Below are 19,919 nucleotides of genomic sequence, written 5' to 3' on the forward strand. Positions count from 1 at the left end.
TATAATGAGGATTATTGTGTATGGAGTAATCCGTCAATAAAGTAATTTCAGAAGAATCCAATATATAAATAAAACGAATAAGAAATACCAAAGTAGACATTATTTAGTATAATATATTATTGACATAGAACCACAGCTTACTATACAAATAATACAAATGATGTAGTCATAAACATTGTATCAAGAAGTTACAGATATTTTGTTATAAGTGATTCAATAAATTTACATTTATTGATGGAAATTGTCTATAACCATAATTGTGTTTCTTGATTTAATTTTGTTGAGTGCTCACATGTCAAAAGTTGTTCATCTTGTTTATTATGAAATTTACCGTAATGTTATTGTAGAAAGGCTCAGCAAGAAGCTTGCAATGGCAGACGCCGATACCAACTTCTTCAAAAAAGAAGGCTAGCACGTTTGATGTAATTCCAAAATTCATTATTGTTTATTGTAATGTATTGAGAAATAAAGTTGAATTGAATACACATTGTATTATACGGTAATGCATGTTTCTAAAATTATTGTGCCTAGAAGGTTTTCAAACCACCATATGGATTGAAATGTCAATTGATCACTTTGTCACTATATCTTCTCGATCGGTTTCTTATTTACCTCCGCCAAGGTGTAATCGGTAGCGTGTGTTTGTTTGTTTGTTTGTTTATTTGTTTGTTTGTTTGTTTGTTTGTTTGTTAGCAGGATTACTCAAAAAGTAATTACAAGATCTTTACCAAAATGAATAGACAGATAGATATGTGGTCAAGGACCATTCCATTTTGGGACCATTTGGGACCACAGTCCCAATTCTGGACCACTTTTTAGTATACTTTTTTAGACCTGCTAGTGTTAAAAGATAGGACAGAATTTTTCAAAAGCCGGCGAGCAGTCTTAAAGTAACAAGTAAACTGAAATTGCATTTTCTCGAGAACTACTTGTCCAAAAAACTTCATTTTTGAACAAGAGGCAAGAGTTATAATTTGTGATTTGTAATTTTAAAACATAATTTGATTTAATGTGCACGTTTTTTGATGCGAGTAGTTTAAAAAACCTATTTCTTTTCAAATTCACTCGTTTGATTTTCGCGTTGCTGTTCTATTGTTAGTCAACTGAAGCTTTTGTTAATTGAAAGGCTTGTTACATAACCATTACACCAAACTCTCATACACATGCTTGTAATGAAATTAGCCTAAATCACAAACAGCATTAAGACACACACAAATATATATATATATATATTTTTTTTTTTACCGGAGAAATCTTATGTAGGAGAATTTTACAGTAGGCGGAGGTATGCCCTCTCGGAGTGGCTTTCTAGTTTATAATGTATTAGCTTATACAATTTTGCATAAGTGTATACGTTATCGTTACATTGGGAATCACATCAACCAATGTGTTCACAATTTATAAAATTTGGGCATAATCCAGTAAGTTAATTTGAATTACTAGTACATGAATTACACCACCTTTATGATGGCATATAAAAGAAGCATTGAAATATAACCTGATAAGTTCAAGAACAATTTGAAAGATATTTATGCACCTCAAGGTAGTGTGATTAGACACAATCATCCTTGAACAATCTATACACAAGCCACATCAATTATCCTCCCTCATCCAGGTAATTTATAAATCAAGAAGATAGGATGCTTTATAAAATATTTCAAAACTGAAATAGCTAAATTTTTAACCATCTTGAGGCCATACTAAAAATAAGTAAAAGTAAGTAATACGAATTATTTTATAAAATGAAAGTTGGCATATATTTTAAGTTTGGAAGTGAGAAACGATCTACTGTTTCTACCTGGTTAGACATACCACCACACATTAGCTGATATTATTGTTTTTAGCAACAAATTTAGTCCTACACGAACATGATGTGTTAATACCTTGGGGTGGATCAAACTTAAAGTCCTTCTGACTTATATATATATATATATTTGCACCTCAAGGTAGTGTGATTAGACACAATCATCCTTGATCAATCTATACACATACACAAGCAACATCAATTATCCTCCCTCATCCAGGTAATTTATAAATCAAGAAGATAGGATGCTTTATAAAATATTTCAAAACTGAAATAGCTAAATTTTAAACCATCTTGAGGCCATACTAAAAATAAGTAAAAGTAAGTAATACGAATTATTTTATAAAATGAAACTTGGCATATATTTTAAGTTTGGAAGTGGGAAACGATCTACTGTTTCTACCTGGTTAGACATACCACCACACATTAGCTGACATTATTTTTTTTAGCAACAAATTTAGGCCTACACGAACATGATGTGTTAATACTTTGGGGTGGATCAAACTTAAAGTCCTTCTGACTTATATATATATTTTAGACCCAAAGTTTAAATTAAATTTCGGGTTTATAGTCGAAACCGAAAGGAAGATGTAGGCGGGAAATGGAATACAACATACCTACGAGTATAAACTGTTATTTAAATCCATTTCGCAATTTGAAAGCCATTGAGGAACATCGATAATGGTACATTGATGTTCTATACGACATTATAAATATTTTTATTCAATTATTGTAATTTTAGGGTAGATATGGATGGAATGTTATAGCACTTTTGTGTGTTTGAGTCATATCAATATCATTTCATCTTGTAAAGTTGTGTTTAATGACAAGAAATACGCATTACTTTAATTGCTTGCAGGGAGCAGGTGTGATCTCAGGTAGATTTTACAGGTAAAGCACGAACCGACAATACAGTGAAGCTACGTGTGGATTGAGCTGTGTTTTGCATGCATCTATTACTTAAAGGATGGTAAACACAACGTTTGAACGCACAAAATCGATCGCTTCCTGATGTGTACTCGTCACTAACAACTTCTTCACAATAATGTAATCGCTAAATTGAAATGTGAGAGGCATTCAGTAGACACATTTCACGGTTCAAGTTACTTCATACATATAACTTGAATTATGGCAAATTATGACTTATGAGCAACACCGTTACCATCATTTCTCATTCCATTCAAACATTAATGATCTCAAGATTATGTGTCAAGATGATATAATATCTATTAGTTTATACATTTTTCTGGTTGATACTTTCATTTTTATACCTAAATACACCAAGTGATACTAAGACATTTTTATTGTATCAACAACTTTATTTTAACATAAACAGTGTACATTAAATCACATTGTTCCCAAGTACAGTATGTTAAAGAAAAATGTAATTTATCTTTAAATTCTTTTAAGTTCAGACTTAGTTAGTTCCTATTCCACCAACGTTACTGATAACTGTGTCCTCTATAGGGCCTATGGGTGAACCAACTTTCACAGAACAATAACTCAAGTCTAAAGTGGTGCTGATATGATTTACAAATACACGTGTTGTTATTTTCGGTCTAATTACTTTTAGTGAAGGTTTGTTAAGTTTTGTATTACGGTACTAATCAATATGTAAGATTCCATTTGATGTTTGTGCATACAAGATTGTTTTGCTGATCTGATCCATTTAGCACAAAATTTGTCTAGAATTAAAATAAGAGTTATTTGTATTCAAAATTATTATAATTCTAAAATTTGTATATTAATACTTTGAAAAGTTCAAAATCGCCAGTAACATCTGTATTTCATTATTGTCGATGGATGAATGGAATACGATAGTTCCTGCTAATATGGGTAGCGTCCGTATTCAACTCGTGTTAGTGTAAATATGATTCGAATTTACGTAAATCGAGTCGATTATTTTAAACTAATAAGTTGCACAATAACGACTCTCCAAAGGGTACGCGTTTAACACGTTCCTAATCCTCCTAACATTAATCATAGTTAACACATGACAGTTTGAAACCAATATAACACAAAGGTTAGGAAATGTGCGTTGCGCAGTACCTTACACGTGAAGAAATTAGTTTGTCTAAACTAATTCTGATAAACGAATTAGTTGGTTGGTCACTATTAATTTGTGCTAGATAACATAATTAAGCATACATGCACAATTGAGTGGTACACTCGGTCGTCACTCTTCTTTGGATCTAGTTAAGGTATAAGCACAGTATCGTATATAATACATAGACGAAAACCCCGTTGAACTTTCCAGAACCGTTGAAACATGGCTTACAATAATTAGAAGGAATTGAGTGTTAATTTCCCTAATTATGATTTCAAACTGAACAAAAATAAATCAGAGACACAGTAAACGATTTTCATCTCTAGTGCTCTTAACTAACATCGACATTACTTTCAACATTAAAGCAATTACTTAAACAAGATGAAATCTATGCTATAATGTACCATGTCATCTTGCTTGTCAATGTTATTTTTCAGAAGCGTAGATATTGTAAAAATGTATACGGCTTTCATAAATAAAATAATTAAATGGTGCTTTGTTAACCATAACAAGACGATCTTCGGTACTAGTATTATTAGCACATCATCCTACTTTCCACAAATATACAAAGGCAAACAGTACCGAATATCTATGTAGGCCTAATAATAGAGGAACTATTGGTTCTAAAGCCCTATCTACACTATCAAACTTTATGTGACAAAAAAATGTGATGTACCCATATATGTCATATCACTACCATATTTGAGCATATCACTACCATATTTGGGCACATTGCACTTTTTTGTCAAACTAATTTGATAGTATAGACAGAGCTTTATATAATCAATTTTGATCTTCCAATGATCGTTGTGAGAATTTTTTCCTGTGAGTTCAGTATATCACAGATATTTAATAGACACGGATGTCCACAAACATTCAGTCTCACTTGATTCAGTGGTGACAAGATAGTGCAAGATGAGAACAAGATAATTGTATTTACCTTAGAAATACATCTTTCACTCTGAGACATTCTTATATTATCAACTCTTTGATCAGATGACATATTAACTATACAGATATACTACTGAAGTTGGTGCCATATTTACTATTTAACTGCTCTTTTTATAGTCATATGCAATTATTGCTTATTTACATAGCCCTTAAAATATTATCTCTTGTTTTGATAATAGTTTTTCTAATTTGTTTTCTTAATTACAGTTCATTTAGGTATATTTATTCATAAAAAGACATCAAAATACAACGGCAGCCAAAAGGCTGAAAAGTAGTATTTTACAAAACTTGATAAAAATATATAAATACATTAGCCTATGTATAAAAGGTAAAACTAGTTTAAAAAAAAATAAAAAATTTACCACATTAAAATTGGTCCACCTGTAAGTTAAAATAGTGCCAGCCTATTCAATATTCATCATTAATGAGTCGGACTAATAAAGGGACTGGTGAAGATCTAAATCTTTCTGTACGACCAAACGGGATTTCGAATAGAGGCTTACTCGCAGACCTCAGGGTTCTGCTAATGTCACGAACAGGGGGAAGAATGCTTCTAAATGTATCAGACTTTATTATTCCTTTACCAAATTTCAGTAAGAGTTGGACTCTTCTGTTAACTAGCGATGGAAGGTCTGACAATTAGTTAGTAGTTATATTCACGTTTAATGTTAGTGTCTAGTGAAGCTAGTTTGAAGTTTTTGAGGAAAAAAGACACCACATTCTATATTTAAGCAGTATACTTATTTACAATAATCAGTCTAATCGAAAATACATCGCTTTCTATACAAAACTATTGGCTACTCTGAACTCGCAACCTCAAATTGACAAAACACAGGGTTACTATGTTTTGGTACCACGATATTATTATTGGAAGATCGATAGGACGGCGTGTTAACAAGCCGACAAAGAACATACTCGTTATTTACCACTTATGGTTTACAGAGATATTGAAGTATATAGTTGTGAAAAAAAAATTTCTGTTGAGTAACACAGATTTAAACATTCTATTAAAAAAAATCAGAATTCTGACATAGAAAAAAAACTCTTTTTACTAGAAGCACAAATGTTTTTCAATTACCATATCGTATAAATTCATAGCAAAAAGTATCTATACTTACGGTTCGTTAATATTCTTAGTCGACCAAATTCGTTGTTGCGGTATACACTTGTCAACAATCCTAATTTTAAGTATTGTATAGTACTAGTACCAAATCAAGTGTACTGTTTTATATACCATGTGCGTAATTTCAACTCCGCCTACACTTGTTTACATATTCCAATTTGAGTTCATTGATTGGATAATTGTCGTTGACCTAAGAATCTTAATATGTTACGTCATCAATCAGATAAACGTTTAGATGGTGAGAAAATCTAAAGATTATTGAAAGTTTTTTAATTGCTAATAAAGCAAAAAATGTATTCGTTAATATTTCCACTTATATAAACTCAATGAAACAGTATGATAAGCAGCTGTATTGCTGTCGTGGATGACATTATGTTTTCCGGCGTTTGAAAGGTTGATTAGTAAGAATTATAACTGCCAAATTAATAGATACATTTCAACAAATAAAAAAGTGTAGATGCTAAAATTGCGCTAAAATTCTTCATCATAGTCTAGTTTGGTTTTGAAAATGCTGCGATTGTTATTAAATTTGACATAAATTGTGAATTAAATATATTATCAGTAATGATCTGTTACGCTCATATAGTATTCAAAACCATACTAAATTGGAAAACGAATGAATGTTTGCAACTTATTGAGTTGCAATTTAATAGAGGAGGAACATAAACTTAATCTTCTCAGACATAACTGAAAGAAAAAACATAAAACATAAAAAATGTCCAAGCTTAAAGTATCGGACAGTATCGTAAATTCAAAGCTTTATGATTGTATATAATATAGTGTAAACTACATTCAAGAAGCCCACATTATGTTACATAAAATACTACAAGGAGTAACTGTATAGCTTGAAAACTTACGTTATAGCAATTTTGTGTAGTGGTTTAGCAAATTTATTTCGTTGAATTTATAACAGGTCGAAAAAGTGTGTTGGTCGTATGTCTAAATTCCATATACTTGACACTTTAGAAGGTTCTTACAGGATATTGAGACCAGTAATTCACACATTCATGAATATAGTTAAACGGTTATTGCAGTCCTACATGGTAAAGACCTTATAACAATTTGGTGAATTTACTGAAGTTATTGATCTGAACATACCTATGGTAGATATCGTGTGTATGGCATGTTATACAAGACAGTTAGAAATCATAGTGACGTTTTAATAATTCAATTCAAATCAAATAAAAATCTATTTCTCTTTCTCTACAAGAAACGATTCATTTTGTATTAAATTTTCTATTGTTTTTATTATTTCGTTTGTAAAGTATTTTGACTAGTAAGACCAATTGGACATATATTAAATTAAGTAAAACTTTAATGGTTTTATTCATCCTTTTGCATTATTTTAAACCTTTAATCATTTTAAAGTAAAAATCTGCTAAATCAGGAATATACATTGGAAAAAACAATTATCTGGAAAATATTCTTTGATTGTCTGCTATACTATCACGTGGTTTCATATAATTTTAAAAAACAATTTTTAAGACACAAGATAGAGGGATTTTGTAAAATGTTGATTTGTTTTCATCAACAAATCTATAATGATGAGATCAATAAATATATCGAAATATTTCTACCTGTTTCATATTGTTTAATTATCTGTTTACTTAACTGGAAAATAATATTTTGGTATAATGTCTCCAGTAGTATTGGTTACAATCCTACATAAAATCGTTAATTGTTTTTGTATTATAATTTATAAACCATCTGCGTATTGTAGTTGAACTATTGGCCATAGTTATTTGGTATAATGTGTCGGTGTTTCTAATTGAACGTACCTTGTACTATACAGTTAGCAGTTATTGCATTACATTATTCGTTCATTTATTGTGGTGTGATAGGAACGTCAGTTGAAATCTCAGATGATAATTCTTTGACAATTGGCAAGAATTCATGAATCATATTTTCAACATTTACCAAAAGAAATGCTTTATTTGCTGAACCGCTTTAGCTCTTCCTGTACTCTCTCCCCCTTTGTCCAAACGACGATCATTCTGAATTAAAACGCTCTCAACAATGTTGTTAACCGGTCAATGGTGCGTGGGAGTGTGAGAAGTTTGTATGTAACACACACCTGCCTGTCGACTAGGTTCGTCTTCCACAATGTCAACCAAAAAACATGTAACCTGTTTGAAACGCTGTTGTATACTAAACATAGCACCAACGAGTAGCGGATTTGATCAATAGTAATTAAGCTATAATCTAGTAATCATGTACTTGTAAGAAGCGTTATGACACGATGAAATCATGACGATATCACAGAAGCGGTGCCGAACACAGAACTTTGATATGAAGACTACGTCACTCTAAGATGGAATGTCGTAGTTATTATTTTTTAAAGAAATTTAATTGCTACTGCCTGATCGCAATTTAATGCTTCGATTACCGGCTGCGTGGCAGTTGACTATTACTGAGGCCAATAAATTGACGCAACAACTTGAAACGCAATGCTGGCATAAAAACACTCCATAAAAGTTGAATAATTGGTACATACCACCTGGTAGACTTGCCCCAAGTCTGTATTTATTGTCTTTTTTTTATATTTATTTGTTTTTATTTCGACCGCGATTTTTCTCTGAAAATACAGACTTGTGAAACACGTATAGAAATCGATTTGGAGACCGCAAACATCCGATAAGAATGACGTAGGTTATCATACCGTATTTGGCTATATGGGGCGGGCGGTATGTAAATATGGATTTCGAATCAACCAATGATCATTTTGTTTCAAAATGAAAAAGATAGAGTACGTACAGTGCTGAATGTACGATCGAGACTGAACAACTGTTGAAATATAAAATCGTGTTGCCAAGTTGTTTTGTTTATTAATTGTTTAGTCCTGGCCTAGGCCTCCTTCGTAGGGATACTCAACTCGTACGTATAACCTGCCAAATAGAACGCCAATAAAGTACATACCACCACCGACCGGCACACAACAGGGCTACACCGGCACACAACAGGGCTACACCACCACACAGAATAGGACAGGGTATGGCTGGGTGGGAAATAAATTAAATTATCTCCGCATAATAAATGATCCATTCAATGTTTGATTTGCGGAGAAGCTAGCCTATCATATCAAGACGAGTTTTCATGTTCTTGGGAAAAATCCCATCAAATGTTTACCAGACTACTAGGCATATAAAATCATTTCTAGCTTTCAGAAATTGTCATCAATGTACCCAAGTGCACATTGTCTAAACGTAATATAGCGCATGCGCATCGTCTTAGATGTTGAGTCTTTGAAATTCTGAAATATGAATATTAAAACAGTGTACGAGTGAGTAGCCAATCACATACAGCTAAAACTAGTCAACCGGATAATCGTATGCACCAAGAATTCTTGGTGTCAAACCACGTGACTTGTGCGTGTTTCCCCAGACGGAGTATCCAAACTCAAGTAATACACGTATGAAACGCCATATGTGCAAAAATATTTATATTTTTACTAATATTAAGACAAAACTCCGTCTGGAGCCCAGACTAACCACCTGGTATTGATATTTCATTTCAATACTTCATGTCCCTGTGGTATACGGTACCGTACAACATTTAGACACATTTTACTTTGCGATTAAATCCTATGGAACAAAATGTATCATTCAAATAAAATGTTTGTGCTTATTAAGAAACAGTTCCATTTTAGAGTAATTTTGGTTATTTTTCACTTACACAGTTTTTAGTTAGGCCTACGTGTTAAATCGTGTGAAGTATTATTATTGATTAAATAAATGTGAAAAACCCAGTTTTATTCACTTTACATTATAAAACATAGGCCTATTTAAGTTATTTTATAATGAGGAGGTATAAATAATATAGTTAAAACACTTTATTTTATAATAACTAGCATATTGTAAGTGGGTTTCACAAAAAGAGTTGATACCGTATGTCCTTGTTTGCAATTTGAGAAAATGCTGCATAATAACCCTCATGTTTGTTGACATCCGATGTGCAGTAGTTCAAATTCATTTCACACCTATCTCAATCTACAGCACATTAATATAAGCCTGCTTGTTTTTGACACCTTTTTCTTCTACAAGTACGGTCGAATTTGTTTATAGGTGTTTGGACATAGGCATACCCTGCAAATATTTCAGCCATTATTTTTACTTTTTTTTCATGATTGTCTAAATACTTTACTGATTCATTACGAGTAACACATTTCACTTTCTATACTCTCCCAATCAACAACAAATATGGATAGGCCTATAACAGTTCAGGATAGCTCAGTTTTAGTGAAAAAAATACTTTGTAAAACAATTCTTCATAAAGACAAAAAAATTAATAGGTTTTTATCATCCAAGCCTTGCATTTAAGTTGAATGATGAACACAACACTATTAAGTAGGTACTTATGGTATATTAATTGCTGGTCAAATAATAGTGTTATTTAGTAGAACATTTTACTTATAGGTATCAATTAGAAAATATACGCGGCGTTTTCAGATAACGATTAACCGTATTATAGATTATTCAACTAGGATTGTGTTACCCCTGGCTCGATAGATGCCAACTTCCTAATGACCAATGGATGGATAGTGGTGGTGACAATTACTTTGTTCCAGTAGTGCGAATATAATGTGGGATACTACTTTAATAATAATTGTTACGATATGTGGAAATACAGTAGATAAAGGAAACACCACCTTTTGGTGGACAACGTAGCTCAGATTAAAGCACTAACGGAGATAATTACAATTGAAAATCTTGGATTAATTGCAGCATTTCATGGAGCTGTAAAAGTAAAATATGAGAACATTATCAGCTCGTCCGTCGTTGATCAGTTGCAATAATAATGCCTATATTGTATCTGAAATAGTTGCCTATCATTAACGCTGTGAAGTTTTCATCCCTGGAGAAGTGCCGTAACATTAATGTGGAGTAAACAAACATTAAGGACACAGTACAAACGATTGAAACGTTTGAGTACAAGTCTTACGTCATTCATTGGAATATTGATCAGTAGAAACGTGATATAATAACGATTAGTTCATAAAGATCAGCTGGAACTTTGTTTTATTAATTACAGCTACTGCTCTGCCAAATTGTTGTTAGATTAAAAAATGTCTTCAATTTTTCTCTATAGTAAAGAAATGAGAAAAATAGATTGAAGAAACAAGTGAACAAATTAGACAACCACTATACAATATGTTCTTCTGAAAGAAGCGTCACCAATTACTTTAGACTATTTGAACTTTACCGGAAAGCGATATTTTAGAAAGAAAATTCGATACAATGAAAGAAAATTATTATGATTGGCTGTTTGTCGTCACGTAAAACGTCGCTAACTGAACACTTGTTTTGTTGTCTGTTTTATTTGTGTACTAAACACATTGTATACAAATAAATACATAGAAACTGGTGCATTAAAACTTCGGATTTGGTTTTGTGGAGTTTACATACCGATGTTCTAACATATACTATTAATAAATATATTACATACATTTATATTTTATTTTATTTTATTTTATTTTATGTCTTTAGGCAATGTGGCCAAGGATTACCAATAGTGAATTAATCACTGTCCTATCAGATAGGTGGTAATCCCCCTGATACATGGGCTATTGTGTGAACCAGTTCACCGGGGTAACCCCCTACTCTTTTTCGAATAATGAACTGGGTTCTGTAAAGTAGCCTACACTACTAACTTGTAGAAAAATATTTTTTTTCAGCTGATTTTTTTTGTGTAATTGTAACACAGGGGGCGCTAGACAACAATCACCCATGCTTGAAAGTACACTAGACTTACGGTTTATAGTCCTTATCCGAGAAGACTTGTTCCACCACCAGAACTAGGAGCGAGTTCGGCCTCGAACCCTTGCCGATGTTGTTGTTGGCTCTTTAGGTACGGTAAACGGCGCCCCTGCCTTAACCGCTCGGCCATATGACTCGCTCATATATATTATAGATATTGATTTGCGACTATGATAACATTATATACACCTGTAAACATTCGTCAAACAAGTCTAAAAAAAATATGCTTAAAGGAAATGAATCGTTTATGAATAATGTTAGTCGGCAGATTTAAAAAAAAAAATATTTTTTTTCGGCTGATTTTTTTTGTGTAATTGTATTCTTGTTCATTTTCTTAAAATGTTGACACACACTGTCCTTAGTGGGTGCGATACCAGCAGCGAGTTCAAAATATAAACTAACACAGGGGGCGCTAGACAACAATCACCCATGCTTGAAATTTCAACAAACTATCAAAAAGGTCACAACCTAAGCGTGTTCGCTCGGTTCAGGTTGTTTGATTAAAAATAATTATTTAGCCGAAGCAAGCTGAAAATTATGGTTGCCAGGCCGTTATACTATTGTTGATTTGTTTGCTATAATCTGTATTATAAAGATTAGATTTCACGAATTGGGCTGAACATAACATACATGTTGTCCAACCATGGGCCTATAATTAGTTTGTATCTCAGAAAATAGAGGGCTTACTTTGCTTTTATCAATATTAAAGATACAGTATACAATGAGTAGGCCTACGGATCTACTCAATAAGTTATACATATCTATAAAAAATATTTATATCCAAAGGCATAATTGACTCCTAAAAACTAGTCAGGAGGCCAAACTCAGTGATTTCAGTGTGTGGGGAGTTGTCCCGAGGGTGGTCGCATACTACGGGCGGTTCAACTGTATAGTCAGATCATTTGGAAAAACAAAATCCTTCTTATATCATTAGATATTTAAATAATATTTCTGAGAGCGAAAGGAGGCCCTCTATAACTTGTAATACTACAATAACCAACAACACGACGATTAAATTGGATCATGCGCAATTGTGAAATGTTTAAAATTTAGGCTAACTGAGTTCAATCTAGAGGTTAGTTAAATAAAGAACTTTATTATTTCAATGTTTGTAATGTTGACGTCTGTCTCTAGGCTTTACTGTCACACTACTACACTGTAGTAGTTACTCAACGTTGTACGTATGAAAAGTTCCATGAGTATACAGCAGATGAAGAACATAACATGCGTTGTAAAATGGCTATTAAAGCCCATAATGCATCATTGTAGACTTGGATAAATTATACGGACTTGGAATTGGAAAATTAGATGTGTAACTATTGATCAACAGGCCAATATATAGCATACGCCGTTAATTTGCCATTAATTTAAGGATTCACGTTCACCTTTTGTGGATATAAGATCATTTCTCCACAAAATGATCGACGCAAATAGTTTTTTTTTGACCTGTGACACGCGCATTGATATGATGCGCATGCGTATGTGAAATATTTTGCTTATGATATGCCGCCCCACGGAATCGAATCGAAACAGCTTCTCGCCACTACAGTTTGCATAATTGTATGTTCCTTTATTTAAATGGTAAGTAACACTATATGGTAAACAATCAATATTGTGCAAATACGAACACAAACGTCAAAAGTTAGGCCTACTTATTGCAACAATGTAAAGAACATCATTTTTGGGAAATGGCGATTTCATCGTCGGCGGTGACGTATACACGCCCTCTATGGGCTATGAATGCGCCGCCCGCTCTTTTTGGTTAGCCATTTTTTTTTAATCGCATTATTAATGTCTATAAAAAAGGTTGAGATTGTTGTTCAATTTAAAAAAAAACAAGAACAGTTTTTATAAACAGCATGCCATTTTTTAGCACACACACTAGGCTACCCAATAAATCTAAATTCGTTTAGAGGTAAGTTGTATGCCGACGGCGCGCTTTGCTTTGAAGGAGGCATTAGCCGTTTTCGTAACTAGAGGCTAGGCTACGTAGGCCTCTCTCTAGCAGCCTGCTTGTTTAATTTTGTTACTATGTAGGACTACTGGCGACTGTTTGTACCAGGCCTAGGTCTCTAGCTGGCTTGATGAATACCATTTTGCTTTCTTTGCATAACTTGTCGATTACAATATGCAAGGTTAGAAATCATGAATAGTGTTTTTATGGGTAGTGAACAGAGTGCTTTTTACCGGCTTTTTATTGTGGAATTTACGTCAGTATATACGGTATATGTATAGCGCCCTCTGTTTTATTTTGATCATCAGCCGTCGGTCGGTGGTGGGGTACGTTGTGTGGCCTCTCAGTACGTGTGCTGTATTGTGATTTTCTGATTTTAGTGCTTTGATAATGAACTGTATAAATAATTAAAAACATTACAATTTATAATGCAAAAAATTACTGAATTTTACAGTTAAAAACAGTTTCTTACTTATATAAAATTCTTTTTTTTTTCAACACAATAATATTTAGTGAAAACTAAACAAAATGTTAAAGTTAATACAGTTGATACATCCATACAGAGGTAGTTTAAACAATTTATGAATAAATAGGGTTTTTTTAAATAAATATAAAGGACACATTTTAAATTGGATGCTTAGTTGATAAAATATTATAATGTACTGTCATTTAGACCTACTGATTCCATCAAATCAAGCCTATTAAACTTAGCCCTTGCTCTGATATGTTTTAGTTCACCTGCACATGTTCTTCTCTTTTTGTAGTAAACCATTCAGTATCTTTTGATACAGTTTTGAAGCAAAAATTGTGCCTCTGCGCTTAAAAGTTTCTTTGATGGAAAAGCGTATTAGGAAACCAACAACCAAATATCTCTTATTAACAGAGAAGACACTGAAAAAGACCCTTAAGGACAACTTCAAACATTTAGAATCTAAAAAAGACAAAATTATGGACTTGTTTTTAGATGGAGCAGATACAAATTCATTAAATATACAATTGATAAATTGGTTAAATCTCTACATGTCATATTGCAAATCCTTTGACAAATATTGCCTTTTGCTGACAAATGAAAATAAACAGCAATATAAGGAAGAGTCTTTGGTTGGTAATCAATGGCTTGCAGATGTAAAAACTGCCATCAAGTTGTATCAAAGTCAAGAAAAAAAACCAGGAAATATTCCGGTTTTTCCCGAGAGACCAAGAGTAAAGGAACCTGAGAAGATTACTGTGGATGATAAAGCCAGTCCCGAAAAAGAAGTCTCACAATTACCTGTAGAAATGATTGATTCTAAAAATAATGATACAAAGGTATAGTAAATGTTAACGATTCCTTAAGATACACTACTGTAACAAAATTAACAGTAACAGAAATTAAATTTAGAATTGCATTCAACGGCATTGCAATTTCATTTCACCACATTTTTATTTGTTCTCGGTGATAGTAAATGGTGCAGCGTTTAAAAAAAAAATAGCAATTTCGTGTCATGTTGATAACTGTTTAGGAGCAAATAATGTTTGTAGACAACAGCAACTCAATTTGAAGGTGTTTCACAGCAGTGGTAGTAGGGAGAAAACACCCTAAATAAAATACAACCTCAGCAACGAAACAGACCTTTTTATTATGAATAATAGACCTAAACATTTATATTGCTCAAGCCTAACCAACCCAAGATTTGTTCGAACATGTTTTTGTAACCCTGTACATTATTTTAACAAATTGCATGCATGAGTGAATTTTGCTAGCCTAGCACCCTCAATTTGTTTTGGTTTTTTTTCCAGTAACAGAAAATCAACAATCTTGAATGCTGACAATTTGTGCTGTGCTTGAAACACAATTTTTTTTTCCATCTGTATTATAAGATGTTATTTATTTATAGGTTAAACAGACACCCTTGTCCTGGTTTTCTGTTTTTTAGTATTTAATGGTAAAATAAATTGTGACCTTTTTGGATTTGGTCTGGTTTTTGGAAAAGTTTCATAGACTGCAGTATGGTATTTGTCTGTTATACAGTAGTTCCTAGCGTGTTTTGACTAACAGTAACATAGACATTTTTACTAGGTTCATACTGTTTTACTCAAAATAAAATTTCAGAAATGAGTTTATTATTTTTTTCTTTCAGAAAATGAAGTCTATAGAAAAAGTTCATGTTGCCCCTCTTTCATCAAAGAGCATTCCCGCCTTGTTTGCTGTTCCATACAAAGACAAATCTAATGGGTATGCATATTTTTATATTTCATTAATATTGTCAGCATTGTCATGTTTTTCAGTAATTTGTCTTTGGATTTATATTTCATTAATAATTGACAATTCGCAATATTGAGTAGGATGTATGCTTTACTCTAGGTTTGATGAATTTGAGGGTATTTTGTAATTGTTGGCAATCCAGATATATTAATTCAATGGAAAAAATGGATTTTGTGTTGTTTGTCTATATGCACATTTGCTGACATTCTATATTCTAACATCCAATTGATTAGTGATTTCACTAGTGCTATGTTCCAAAATTATAATATGGGGTGTACTGTGCTTCATTACTAATTCTTCATATAACTTGTAATGTTACTGTATGTTGTTGATATTACAATGTTTGTTTGTTTTATTTATAGGAATCCCAAAAGTATGCGATTATGTAAGAGAGTTATTTACATAAAAAATGGTATGTCATACAGCAATTATGTTCCAGTAACGCAGGCTGAAGCTGATTCCAAAAATATGTTTGGTATTGAAAGAGTTGTAAATGTACTGGATGAGAATCATAAATTTAAGCGTCATATGGTTATTAAAAACTGGGTTAACCATGTCAAGCCAGCTAAAGGAAATATTAGCCATATTATACCACCTAAAACACATACTAATACACCTTTGGTAGTTTTGCCTGAAAAGTTTGAGGAGATTCCAGTATCTAAACAAATACCACCACAACAGTCCATTCAGAAAGATAAGTTATTTGTGCAGAGCACTGACTCTCAAGCAAAACACCCTATAAGCCTAGCTAGCCAAACCGTTTCAAATACATCTGAAATTAAAATCACTTCTGTGTTTTCATTTGCAAGCAAAAATGATTTGGTACAAAATTCAAACAATCCAACAAGTTGTAATGTCCGATCCACTGATTCAAGTGGCAGTTTATTTTTTAGAAAATCTGCAAATGACAGTTTAAAACAAGTCGTAAGAGAAGAAGTTGTAAATGCAGCTCCAACAAATAACATCCAGTCTCCTGCTTACTTAATAGGTGACACACAAAAAACTACATCACCAAATAAAAATATTGAACACTTACTTGCAGCACATTATAGAAAAGGGAACATGATACTTCCCACAGATCATACATACATTGCTGCCACACATCAACCCATTGTAAACTTTGTTGTAGAACAGAAACCTAATTCACAGAAATATACATTGGGATCAAAACCAGCTAAGCTAGACGAAATAGTTGATAAGAATTCTAAATTGAAAAGCAAAAAGAAAAAATCAAAGAAGTATGAACACAGAAAACACAAAAGAAGTTCACCGAGAAAGAGAAAGAAAAGAGCTTATTTTCCACAAATGGAATGTTCCTCTGATTCTGAAGATTCATCACAGAGCAGCGATGCAGAATTAACTAGTCGATCAGCATCTTGCAAAATGTTAAAAGGAGTTGAGCATGCCCAAATTGAAAATAGACCAGTAAGAAAAAAGAAGATTCCAAGAATGTCATTGCCAATTGGTACAGCATTAACAGATACTGAATCTTCTTCAGAAACTGAAGAGGAATTAAAGCGTAATAGAATTGTGATAAAAGAGGAACCTATGGATCCCAGTGATGGTTACTTGAATAGTTTTTTAAAGGAACAACAGTTAGCAATGAATTCGTTATTAAATCAATCAAATACAAATACGGATTTTCCTCTTGTAATGATAAAAAAGGAACCAGTTTCTGACACTGAAGATTCTTCAAGTTCCTCACAGATTGTTAGAATAAAAGAAGAACCAGTGTCAGAGGAAGAAGATCAGTTTACTGCGAGAACTGAATCACCACATGAGGAAGACTTAAGTGAGGTCTGCACATCAAGAGAAGATCGTGTAAAGCAATTAAAAGAACGAATTAAAGAAAAACAGACTGTCTTGGCAGCATTCAGAAAGAGACCTCGTATTTCATTGCTTGTTAATAACATTTAAAACATTGAACTTCAAAGTTCCTCGATTCCTCTGAAATAATTTGTGAATACTATGTGTTCTGTATATCGTGTGTATACCTGATGTGCAGTAGCTTTTTCACCATGAAGACTATGAGTATCTTATTCTTAGTTGTTTGTGATTTGTCACTTGTAAGTGTGTATAAGGATTGCTCATTGTCTAGTATTGAACGTTTTTTATGCTGTTTATTCCATCAAACGTTGTTTGTTAAAAAATTTGATCTACCAAATTCAAAAATAATAATAAAGTACATAATGATTTTATAATAATATGTTAAACGAATGGTAAAAGATTTTTTTTATGATAGGTGAATAATAATACTGTAATTACATCGAGGCTATTATTTTTTTTTTAAAGGTGCCTATGAGACCTTAGAAAAGATGTTAATGACTTAATCTAATTAATGAATCGTTTATTTACCTCATTGGTAGCCCAAATGACATGGTGGTAATGATAGATGGTAATTTTGAAGAAAAACTTTATTTTATTGTCATTGTAATACTGTAATATTTTATTATTTCGAGTTTGTTTTGTTTTATTCGACACTAAATTTGAAAGTTGCACATCATCTGATAGTAATGAGAAAATATTAAAATCGTGAACAAATCTATTTTGTATTTATTGTATCACCTATTACTGTATATAAGTTAAATTGATGTATGATTTTATATTCCACTTTATTTTAATATATTGAAGGTAGTGGGAAATGTTCAATAGATAAGGGAAAACCCCCGTTTCACCACTAACTAGATTGTTTTTTCACGCTGCTGCTCTAGCCCGCTACGTCCCATTAGGACTACTCAATCAGAAGCTAAAGCAAGCAGCAGTTATAGTTCTAAGGACGACAGTTTTGCGAAATGGAAACTCCACTATAATTTATTGATTCCAGCTGCTACAGTAGACCCAAAAAAAGTCTGGGAAAAGAGTCTATTGTCATGATAAAATTACAAATCCTAAAGCATTTCTGGTATATTCACTGTCAGATATTCATTGAATTATTATCGAGACAGTCCAATAAAGTTTGTATTTGTAATAGGATACTTCACACTTGAAATATCTAGGGTGATGAAGTGACCCCCAGACTTGACCTTAGCAATAAAATTAACTAAAGTGACAGAAATTATTATTATGAAGTATTTGTTACTTTAAATTACATTTTTTTTCAGGTAAAATAACTATTATGAGACAATAAAATGACATTAAAAAAAAATTGAAAAAAAAAAAGAAATATTTCTTGTTTATCTAAATGTTTTATGCCAATCTTGCTTTGATAAACAAACATGTCAATGCACTGTGTATACAGAAAGGCATAATAAATAACATAACCATCAAAGATCCGTTTTGAATATTATATGGGGAGGGGATATAAGATGCAAAACAAATGAATTTGTCTACGAAACGTGGGATCCCCGCCCACCTTTGAAAAAAAAGTTAGGGTGGAAAATATCCACGCATTGATAACCACCAATAATAACACGTAAATATACTGATAAATATTCATAATTTCTCTGCAAGAAAATGATTGAAATAAAGTAAACAAAATGTATTTAAATTTAAACCACTGTCAACATCAAGTAATAGTTGATATATTTACAACTTTGCTCCATTCAACTTCTTTTTTTTGTTACTACTGTATTTTAATTAATATTGCAGTGAACCATACTTTTTTTTTTAAATTAGTTAAATGCGGCCAGTAGAAATATTATATACATTTAGTTAAGACGATAATCGCACCTCTTGCGTTACTTTGAGCCCGTTCGAACCAAATTATTTCCCCGGCTAAGTTCACTTTCACGGTCACCATAATAACAGTTACCTAACTTCGCAGGGTAGAGGCCAATAAAGTCTAATAAACACAGATGGATGGTTGCTTTTTTTATTAAAAAGAGAACTAACCTGAGTTTAGGATTTATTGGCCTATTTAAATTGTACATAACAAGGGAACAACGTAACCTTTAATACAGCATACGGTACTGCATCGATTAATTACAAGGTGATTGTTGATAAACATTGTTTTTTGGTGAGATGAGTAGATCTTAGACAGGTCAATAAAAAGAATTACTTTAGGCTGGATAGTGATGTCTCCTTTCATTACGTTCGATATCGT

The 19,919-nt window shown here is 32.4% G+C and overlaps 1 protein-coding gene across 2 annotated transcripts; it reads left to right on the forward strand.

Annotated features, from left to right (window-relative positions):
- Window positions 1-13,164: 13,164 nt before the first annotated feature.
- On the forward strand, window positions 13,165-19,197 carry LOC140040529 (uncharacterized). Of its 2 annotated transcripts, none has more exons than XM_072086535.1 (4): window positions 13,165-13,259; window positions 14,397-14,940; window positions 15,753-15,847; window positions 16,240-19,197. In XM_072086535.1, exons 2-4 carry the CDS (start codon window positions 14,467-14,469, stop codon window positions 17,792-17,794), a joined length of 2,124 nt encoding a protein of 707 aa, XP_071942636.1. In that variant the 5' UTR covers window positions 13,165-13,259; window positions 14,397-14,466; the 3' UTR covers window positions 17,795-19,197. The 2 variants fall into 2 exon arrangements, with proteins under 2 accessions (XP_071942636.1, XP_071942637.1); XM_072086536.1 differs by lacking the exon at window positions 13,165-13,259 and adding an exon at window positions 13,472-13,593.
- The last annotated feature ends 722 nt before the right edge of the window (window positions 19,198-19,919 follow it).

The sequence above is a fragment of the Antedon mediterranea genome, chromosome 2 (genome assembly GCF_964355755.1).
Source record: "Antedon mediterranea chromosome 2, ecAntMedi1.1, whole genome shotgun sequence".
Taxonomy (NCBI): Eukaryota; Metazoa; Echinodermata; class Crinoidea; order Comatulida; family Antedonidae; genus Antedon; species Antedon mediterranea.

Bases quoted from the DNA above. Each gene is read 5' to 3' on its own strand.
- LOC140040529 (XM_072086535.1), top strand. From the start codon at position 14,467: ATGGAAAAGCGTATTAGGAAACCAACAACCAAATATCTCTTATTAACA. The intron at 14,941-15,752 runs GTATAGTAAATG...TTTTTCTTTCAG, and splicing joins CTAAAAATAATGATACAAAG to AAAATGAAGTCTATAGAAAA. The intron at 15,848-16,239 runs GTATGCATATTT...TTTTATTTATAG, and splicing joins TACAAAGACAAATCTAATGG to GAATCCCAAAAGTATGCGAT.